Source organism: Bidens hawaiensis, unplaced genomic scaffold (assembly GCF_021521415.1).
Source record: "Bidens hawaiensis isolate Kalapana, Puna unplaced genomic scaffold, B.hawaiensis_p1.1 tig00037244_1, whole genome shotgun sequence".
Taxonomy (NCBI): Eukaryota; Viridiplantae; Streptophyta; class Magnoliopsida; order Asterales; family Asteraceae; genus Bidens; species Bidens hawaiensis.
This window is the reverse complement of record NW_027505469.1, coordinates 67,462-78,097: the sequence shown is the minus strand read 5'-3', so window position 1 is coordinate 78,097 and position 10,636 is coordinate 67,462. Positions and strand designations below refer to the sequence as shown.

The window sequence follows — 10,636 nt, the reverse complement described above, 5'->3', positions numbered from 1 at the left end:
GTATCATAAATTAAAGAAAATAAACAAAGGTTCGAGAAAATAAAACGGGTCGGGTTTTCGAGTTTAAAAATTAACGAATGTTACAGCAAAAGGACAAAACAAAGAAGGAATATCCAACCCTTTTTCCGTAAGATTTAATCCAGCAGAATCTGATCCATGATCACATGCCAACCTAAAATATTAACTTTACGAGGAACAAACTTATTCGAAGTTGTAGTCCGAAGACCATCCGACAACCCAATACAATCCAAATGCTTCCTTTTGGAACATCATCCCCACCATACAGAGTGACAGTGAGTTAAGTAATGTTCATTAGGCTTTTAAAAGTAACACGGAATGCAAAAAGACGTATTGCTAAAATATCAAGGAGCATAAAGAGAAAAATAATAGATAAAGCACGCAATAAAATGTCAACAGTTCATAGTCAACACCGGTTGGTTCCATACACGTTCTAAACTTTGAATACTCACTTGATTATTACCACAAGTATTCATCAACATAGCTAATAAAATAACTAACCGACACGATCCAAGACCAAAAGGTGTGATAAACAACCCGTCAAATAGTTGTCTTTTCAGTCAAAAGTCAAACGAGCCCATCGATGGAGGAAGACCAGAAAGGTCTCTGTTGACTTTTTCACCAAAGGACTCAACCTCGTGCTTCCCGAGTTGTTGCATATCCTCGGGAGAAAGTATCTTGATATACCAGACACTATTTACAAATGCCCTGCATAAAGAATAAACAGTCAAATTGATGAAAATACCCTTACTGAAATGACAAGTGAAACTTACTCCCAAGGGTCGTCTCCAAGGAGAAGAACGTCATTCTCCCTGTCAACGAATACAAGCTGCCAGCCTGATCTTTGCGGGTCTTCAAGCAGACCCTCGATCCCGAACATCTGACCGAGTTCACGTCTCAGCTCGTGGTAGCTGTTGAACCGGCTGATGTCTAGTGACCTCCCAACACATCCTGATTTGTATACCTGCAACCAAGCACACACATACAAGTGTCACTTGGTTGACCCAAGATTGACTTTAGCTTAGACTTCATTTTTATGACCCGCTCACTAAAAAGTGCACGCACCTTCACAAATGTTCGGTTATGGTTCGGCTGCAACAACTCAGAACTCTCTTGCATGTACCCACCAAACGAAGAAGGTATCGTGGACAAACCAGTTTCAATTGTCGGAAGCAGAAGCCCAGATGAGTCAATATTAAGACCATTAAACATTCCATGATTTTGAGCTTCCAAACTTGAAGATTCTTGCTCAACCGATGGTGAACTTGAAGCCGTGTTTACTTGTGGTTGACCAAACTTCGGCACCCACGATTGCTGATTCGATTGATGCTCAGAAAACTGACCCGTTTTTGCAAAACCCGACAGGTTACTGGTCCCTTCTGAGCATAATGCTGATCCCAACATGTTCTGCATAGTAGGGGTAATATTGGAAGAAAATTTAAGACTCGGGTCAATGAAATCAGCCTTTGGAAACACTTGGTGTTGGGTTTGCATTAGGTAAGACTCAGGATATGAGCTTTGAGTGTGTTGTTGACTTTCTTGGGTGTTGACTTGTGGCTGCATTGACCTCTGGAAACTGTCGGGTGGTTGGGTTTGATTTTGACTTTGACCAAATAGGTGTGAAGTTGACTGAGTGCCCGAATGCTGAAGATGTTGAAGTGGTTGTTGAAACTGCAACAATTGTTGTTTCAAAGCATCTGCGGTTCCAATATTCTGCATGCCGGGTACGAGGTATTGTTGGTTAAGGTTAGTTTGAAGAAATGATGGATCTACCCTTTGATGCATCCATGGAAGCATGCTTCCACTTGATTGAAAGTTTAGAGAATGGAGCGCTTGCTTGGGGGTTTCGCCTCTCAACCATGCCATTCCGTTAACCATATCATCTCGGTTTTCTGAAAGCATAAATAATTATGATTTAAGTATTGAAAATGAACATCAGGGGTGGCTCGTGGGACAACGAAAACAAGTTAGGGCTTTAGGCCCTAAATTAATGAAGGCCTCCAAGTCTAAAAGAATATTATATATAGATATATTATAACGGGTAAAGTAAACTCAAAGTAATATATTGGTGTTGTGGTAGGCTTGGTTAATACTGAAATTTAGGTTATGAGTTCAAAACTTTTAATAAGCAAATTTTTTTTCTTAACAATTGTCATGAAAAGGCCCCAAAATCTTGTTTCGATTTAGGCCTCCACATTCGTTGAGTCGGCCCTGATGAACATGAAAGAAAGAATTTTTAGTAAGAATAATACCTTGAAAAGATGAAGCTCCTGGATACCAAGGTCGTTTTAACCGAAGGGGGAACAAAGATGGATACATAGGAAACGTTGTCAAAGGTTCGATTTCCCATAGTGATACACGTGGTTGTCTCTCACCTGCGGTTGATTCATCCCACCCAACCTACAGAAAAAATAAATTAATAAATAAATAAAAATAATAATATTACTAACAAATAAAAATAATAGTAATCACAACAATCAAATATATCATGTAGAGATATCTCAAATGATCTACTATTACGGAGCTGATCTAAAAGTTGACAGACTCATATTTGGATCTACCGAAAAGAGGCAGGTGGGCTAGTAAAGGGCCCAACTTAGTTATGGGCCCGTTTAAAGTTGGGCCATTATTAAGTACCAAATTTAAGTTGGGCCCATTTTCTAGCCCACTTGCCTCTATCCAGTTGGTCCAAATATGAGTCGATCAACTTCTGAATCAGCTCCACATCATACAACTACAATTAGGGGTGTGCATGAAACCGAAATAATCGACCCTTGACCAAAATAACCAGCGTAACCAAACCCAACCTAAAACAACAGTTTGATTTAATGCTTTTTCAAAAACTGAATTTTCGGTTTGGTTTCGGTTTTGTGTATGAAAACTGAAAATACCAAACCAACTTTTATAACAGAACTGATTCAGTAAAGACCAAATAAATGACTTCTGTTATTGAATTTAGTGATTATAACTTTTTATTTTGAATGTTAAAGTAATTTATAAAAACTTAATAAACGTGTAACCTAAAAACTTTGGGCCAAACCTTTTTGACCCAAAAATTTCAAGCTCAAATGTAAACCGAAAATACCGATATGATTTAAAACCTGATATAGTGATTTAAGATGGTTTACCTTAACAGAACGCCAATGAGAATTAGGCCAACGAGCAGGATCAAGGTCGCCAATGCCAGTAATTGTCCCCATGTATCTAAATGTACATGTACATTACTATCAAACACTAATTTATTCTTTTATTCAATTATTAAATTATTATCAGCTACTAATACCTGCGGACACTTGACTCTTCAGTTTCAAACAGCATACGGAAACGCATCCCGACTGAAACCCGTGTGTGATACACAGCTTTGACATATTTTGAAAGTGGGATGACAAACTCAGATGGACTAGCCCTGAATGCAGCAGTTAAATTTGTAAAAAGAAAAAAAAACTAAAAGGAATAAATAGTAATAATATAAATATTGTATATTTGAAGCTACCTTGGATTATAGAATATTGTGAAACAACTATTGGTGGCAGCTGCGTGAGCCGCAGCAGCAAGAAGGCCGATATGCATACTATCACTTGATAGAACGGATGATGGCATCACGGTTTGTGAACGATTCGCACGTCGGATTCCTAAAAGTAGCTGATTTTTCTCGTTCCTAATTATGATTAAAAAAACAATAATATTACAATCATATCTAAACCTGTTTGAGGTTGCATATAGGGCAGTTCAAAAAGCTCACAGCTCACTCGAAATCAGCTTGGCTTGGTTTCTAAACGAGCCAAGCCTGAACCAAGGTAAGCTGGCTCGTTGACTCGTTTAAACCAAAGCTAAAATTTTAATATATATAAATTATAACCCAAATTTTAATATATAAAATACAAATTTTGTAGTTTACAAATTCTGCATTACATGAACGTTAGATATATTATTTCTTATATATATATATATGATGGGATCCAATGAAAACTCTTCTTAAAGAGAAAACTTAAAAACTCCTAAAAAACTATTTTTAACTTAAAAAAAAAAATTTGAAGTCTCTTTTTTTTCCATTATTCTTATATGTTGTTATTGGTTCCAAAAAAAAAAAAAAAAAAAAAAATTGTCGATAACCCCGTCGGTGTAGTACACATGTGTAATAGTGTGCATTGCATATATGCAAAAGTGTTGTATTGCATAGAATACAACACTATTGCACATATTTGATACACACTATTATATATATGCAATATAAGACTAATACGCACATCAAATACACATTAGTACATATGTGTAATACAACATTAACGCACATGCGCACTACATTGACTTTTATTTTATTAATATTTTTTTTTTTTGCATATAATACAACACTACTACACATGTACAACACACAAATATTGAATATATACAATTAAACACTATTTTACTTAAAAATACATAGTAATACACATGTGTAATACAATGGTATCGCACAGTAATACGTATGTGCATTACAGCGTGTTTTTTTTTATTTTTTTCGAGTTAATGGTAAGAAAATACAAGAATAATGGCAAAAACAAAAATTTGAAAATATTTCTTTATTTTTAACTAAAAGTAATTCTTTAGAAGTTTTTAAGTGTTCTCTCTAAAGATGAGTTTTCTCTTGATCCTCTCCATATATATATATATATATATATATGTTTAAGTTCATGTGAAAAGTTATCTAAGTGCGAGAAATTAATATGAACCACTAATTTAATTACCAGTTTTATATGTTTAAAAATAAATGAAAAGTTTTATTTACAACCATTAATACTTTCCCTCTTTAATTAATATAACTATTAAAACTACTAATTTCTATCTTCAATTAACATAACTAACACAACTAAAATAGTTTAAAAAAAATATAAAGATAAAACAATTATAATTCTCTCTTAAACTACAACTAAAAAGATAAAAGCGTGCAATTTATTTTTATAATTTTTTTATCATCTCTCTTAATTTTATTTTACATAAAGTTAGAAATACAATTTATTCATACACTATAATTTCTTTCTATTTAAAAACAATTTCTTCCAACTTTATTTATCAACATCAATCAATGTGTAACTTTTTTTTAATAGTTATCAATAAATATTTTTTTTCTCAGTTGACATACCTAGAAAAACGATTGTGATAACTAATACAAAAAGTTATATATCATACCCATGTGTCCATTAAATATCAACAATAAATATACAACTTACACAAATCAAACCTATACAAGTTTTTAGCACAAAAAATGTATAACATGCATAAAAACATGCAACCTACCTATGAAATTTAGTATCAACAATTATATAAACTACACAAAAACGAATATATCCTACATGTGGACATTAAATATTAACAAAAATATATAACTTATACAAAAACATATGAAAATATACAACCTTTACAAAAACATATAACATAAACTTGTGTTTTTGCATAAAAACATATAATGTGCACATAAACATCTAACAAACATGTGAATTTCAGCATCAACAAGTATACATAATCTACATATGTATATTACCTACACATGTGTATTTTAAAGTAAAGCCTTCAAATGTTTTTGTTAATATTAAAAACACATGCGTAGGCTATGTGCATTTTCGTGTAGGTTATATATAATTGTTGATGCTTAAATACAAGTGTAGGTTTATGTTTTTGTGCAGCATGTATATTTTTATTGATATTTAATGTACAAATGTGTAGGATATATGTATTTTCCATGTTGCTTATATATATATTTGTTGATACTGAATTACATGTGTAGGTTGTATGTTGTTGTGTATGTTATAGATTTTCTTATGCTAAGAACAAGTGTAGGTTATATGTTTTTGTGTATGACTGCATATTGTATATTTTTTGTTATATTATAATGCAAACATGTGTAAGTATTTTGTTTTTTTTTGTATGTGTGTTTAATCACTATGTAATTATGTGTTAATTTATGTAGGTATGTAATTGAGAAAAATTATGTATTGATGACTTTGAAGAAAATTAAACGTTGATGGAAATTGATAAACTGAGTTAAAACAAATTGCTTTTGGAGAGAAAGAAATTATAATGTAGGAACAAATTATATTTGTGTAGGATAAACATTGAAGAGGGAAGAAAAACAAGTTACAAAAATACATGAATTCTTTATATATTTTTTTAATTATATTAGTTTGATTAGTTATGTTAATTGGAAAGAGAAATTAATGGTTTTATTAGTTGCATTAATTGAAGAGGGAAGATATTTGTGGTTGCAATTAACCATTTTTATTTAGTTTTAAATATATATGATTTCAAATTAAACTAGTGGTCCATATTGATTTCCTGTAGTTCTCGCACTAAAATGACTTCTCACCTGAACCATCATATATATATGTGTATGTATTACACACACACACACACATATACATACATACATAATACATACATATATATATATATATATATATATATATATATATATATATATCAATGTGTAAACATTACAAAATTAAAAAATGTATAAACATCAGCAAGCTGGATCGAGCTTTTGACAGGCCAAGTTCGCAGCATTTCAGCTCGTTAAGATAAACGAGACAAGCCTGAGCCTACCCTGCCTCTCCTTGGCTCGTAGGTCTGTAAACAAACTGAACGTTCGGTGAACCGTTCAGGGGAAGTTCGTTTATGTTCGGTTATTTAAAACAAAATTTTTAGTTCATTTAGTTAAACGAACGAAATGAACAAATGTCTCGTTCGTTCATTTATGTCAGTTAATGTTACTCATTTATGTCCGTTCGCTTACATTCATTTTTGTTCATAAGTTTACATTTATTTAATTCATTCGTTTAAATATTTTAGGCCCATTACAAATTAATCTAGTCTTATCAACTTTTTTGGCACAAACCATTTTTGTTCACATTTACTTTTAACTAGCTCAGTTATGTTTATTTGTTAACGTTAAGGAAATGTTTGTCTGCACTGTTACAAACGAACATAAAATGAACGAATACAAACATGCTCCATGCATTTTTGTTTGGTTTGTTTATAGTGAACTATCGGATTTCACTACCCCTTTCCTTTCTAGGGAAGATATTAATGACAGAGGCAATGGAATTTCCATAATGGTGAAGTAAACTCCGACAATAATGAAAATTTTTTCTGTTTTTCGGGAAGGCCAGATATAAGATCTTTAGTTCAAACTAATGACGTGTTGAAACTAATTGATTCCATGTTAAAAAATTTGAATAACTTTCTGACTTCTTAATTTATTTACTATATGGATATGGAATGGCTTTTCTATATATTGATATCTCCAATTTTCAGCCCAATTAACTGTTGCAATATTTTGTACAAAAAATTGTGTCAATTTAGAGCAATCCAAAATAGACATATTTTAAATTTATTGAAAATTTTTCGGCTTGGCTTAGCTTACAGACCTAGTTGCATGCACTAAATAGACATTAGTTGACTTCCAACCTATTTGACCACCCTTCTGAGATAAACACATCCCTATCTAACCCGTTTAACGGGTTGAAAGTGCCACCTCTACAACTAACTAATTACTTTCAATTTGCAATTTTTAATTGAAAACTTACCAAATAAATAGAACAGAATCGCCTGCAACAAGTCGTTTGGCACTAACGAACACGCTCCACCCAGTAGTAAGAAGATGGCGTTTGGGCTGCCCTGCAAGTGAAGAACAAAACATGTAACTGATCTTAATATATTCGGTAATTATAATATTGCTCATATCGACGATTTTAAATATTTTATCTTTACTAAAGAGAACTACCACGAAACAAAAAAGATTCATTTTTTTTTATAATTCATCTAAAGATTTACTACATACCCCGAAAAATATGCCTGAACTTCCATTCAACATCATGGAGATCCCTTGCAATAAGTTCTTGTGCAGGTGGCTGCTGAGAGAAATCCTGAAAACACCAAATAATAAAAACAATGTTTGATCATTCAAATATTATTAGGTAAAAGTGAAAAGGGTCAAGCGGGTTAAATTTTGCGAAAAGGTTATTTTTAATGTATACTGCCCATATCGTTTTATTCAAAGATTGAACTATTATTGTCTTCATAAGCATCACTAAAGCCTTCATTATTTTAAATAACTTAAAAGTGAGTTGATTTGGGCTGAGTTTTAGTTCAAACAAGATGAGCAAATCGAAAAAAATATTAGCTAAAAGTGGAATGGGTCAAATGGGTAAATTTTGCCAGAAGTTTATTTTAAATGTATACTACTTACTACCTATATCATTTTATTCAAAAATTGAACCATTATTATCCTTTTAACCATCATTAAAACCTTCACTATTTTACTAAAAATTGGGTTGCTCTGGGTTAAATTTAGTTCATCCGGGCTGAACAAATCGAGAAGAATATTAGCTAAATGTGTAGCGGGTCAAATCAAATTTTACCAGAAGTTAATTATTAGTGTATACTATTATACTGTTTTATACTTTTATTCAAAATTGAATCATTATTTTCTATCTTATCATACTAAAGCCTTCATTATTTTTAATTCTTTTAAAAATGGGTTGATTTGGGTTGAGTTTTAGTACTTCCAGGACTAACAAATTGAGTAAGGTATCAGCTAAAAGTGATAGGTTAAATCTTGCCAGAAGTTTATTTTGGCGCATACTATCCACATCATGTTACTCAAAAGACTGAATTATTATTTTTTTTATCATAACTTTAGCCTCCATAATCTTAAAAAAAAAAAAAAAAAAAAAAAAAGATTGAAGAAAAAATGTTAGCAGGTCAAACTAGCCTGACTCAACCTTTGTTGACCGGTAACGAAAAACGACAATTTTGACCAATTACCCAACACATCTTGCCACCTGCAAATACATGTACAAATATAGGACAGAACCAACATTACCAGTGGTGGAAAAACTTTCTCAGCAGCGCGCCGAGGAACTGAGAAGCCGCCATGTGTACTTGTGTCACTAGCCGTTAATGTCTTGCAAAAATAATTCGTTGGTTGTCTACTCGGTATGCCCAACTCAACTGGTAAAAACGTATCCTTTTGCTCTTGCTAACAGTATATCACACAAAAAACAAACCTTTAAACCCTCATAACCACCAAACAAATCCACAATTCCATCTTTGACCAAAAGCTTACCGGGGTCAATGGCTGCAATGTCATTTGAGCATACACTTCATCCGTCTCAACATCCGCCTAAAAATAATAAAAAAATCAGGTAAAAGTCAATTACAAAATACGTATGATTCAACAATAGCAACTTACATGCATTGTGAGATTATGAAGCTGGCAGATTAATTGAGGAGGTAGGCTCGGATAATTAGGAATTTGAGAGTCGATTTCTTTATTAGTTGTTGCAGCAACCTGAGATCATCAAATCAAAATAGAAGACATGATTTTGTAACAATAAGACGTATAATAAATGTTGAATTAAAACCTGCCTGCTCACTATGCCCCTGAGGGAAATAGATGACACGGCCGCCTACAGTCGGTAAGGAAACAAGCGGGCCGGCGCAAGCGTGCCATAACTCTGAATTCAAGCATTTATTTTCGCCTTTCAAAAAAATAAATCAATAAACAGTTTGAAGTAAAGAAAGTATACAAGCAAATAATAAAGGAGGTATATATGGGGTGCAGAAATGTTGTTAATTGTAAAGTAAAAATAGGGAGGATTGAATGTTGTTATAGATGGATACCTTGATGAAGGAGGTGAGGAGAGGGTGGTGCTGAAAGCTTCATATTTTGATGGTTAATTAATAATACTCAGTGAGCAAAAACTTCCATGAACATCGTAATTGGAATTGCACAAGGAAAGGAAAAGGAGGGGAGTAATAATAACTATATAGTGGAGAAGAAAAGAAGAGGAGGTGATGATGGAGAAAAATGAATGGGATTATGATCCGTACCTGAAGATGAAGACCGTTGACCGTTGATTTGGAGGAGATACACAGGACAGGACAGCAGGAGAGGGAGAGAGAGAGAGAGAGAGAAAGCATGTGCCACCATCCTTCAGTGGTCCTTGTCACTGTACGGACCCAAATTATTATTATTATTATTATTATTATTATTATTATTATTATTATTATTATTATCATTATCATCATCTTCATCTATGGATTTGGCATGCGTATTTTGGTATGGTCGACGCAAACAATGTTATCGCTGTGTTGAATTCATCTCCTTTATTCGACGACATCATAGAGGGAGTTGCACCGGGGACATCATTCTATGCGAATAATGTCGAATACGAGTATGGGTACTACCTAGTGTACGGTATTTACCAGGAGTGGGCTACATTGATGAGTAGTTTTTCATGCCCGGACGATGACAAACGTCAATATTTCAAGAAAAGCATGAATCGGCAAGAAAGGATATCGAACGAGCATTCGATGTACTAAAGAAGCGATGGAGCATAATTGCCCAACCAGCGCGTTTACTCCGCAAGGACAGGTTAGCAAACATTATGTATACTTGCATCATCTTACATAATATGATAAATAAGGGCTTGGGCCGAGGAATTTGCCAAGACGACTACGATGACGTGGGGTCACCGACCGCACTACTTAGCATCGACGACAGACTTTGTAACTTGTTGAAGATATAATCAGGGAGAAACATTCAAATCGTCGATCAAATTAAATTTGGTAGAACATTTGT

At 33.3% G+C, this 10,636-nt stretch overlaps 1 protein-coding gene across 1 annotated transcript; it reads right to left on the bottom strand.

Moving 5' to 3' along the window:
• Window positions 1-578: 578 nt before the first annotated feature.
• On the bottom strand, window positions 579-9,896 carry LOC143613385 (auxin response factor 8-like). Its single transcript, XM_077087100.1, has 14 exons — window positions 9,886-9,896; window positions 9,421-9,533; window positions 9,245-9,343; window positions 9,119-9,175; window positions 8,876-9,031; window positions 7,832-7,916; window positions 7,578-7,668; window positions 3,512-3,676; window positions 3,302-3,424; window positions 3,147-3,222; window positions 2,271-2,418; window positions 1,084-1,910; window positions 792-982; window positions 579-726 (listed from the first exon to the last, which is right to left on the bottom strand). The coding sequence occupies exons 3-14, from the start codon at window positions 9,248-9,250 to the stop codon at window positions 579-581; spliced, it is 2,073 nt and encodes a 690-aa protein (XP_076943215.1). The 5' UTR covers window positions 9,251-9,343; window positions 9,421-9,533; window positions 9,886-9,896.
• Between the last annotated feature and the right edge of the window lie 740 nt (window positions 9,897-10,636).

What these genes read in the sequence shown, in the direction of transcription:
- LOC143613385 (XM_077087100.1), bottom strand. An exon ending in AGGAGCTTCATCTTTTCAAG is followed by an intron (nt 1,911 to 2,270) that starts GTATTATTCTTA and finishes TTATGCTTTCAG; the next exon opens with AAAACCGAGATGATATGGTT. An exon ending in CTTGGAGACGACCCTTGGGA is followed by an intron (nt 727 to 791) that starts GTAAGTTTCACT and finishes TTCTTTATGCAG; the next exon opens with GGCATTTGTAAATAGTGTCT.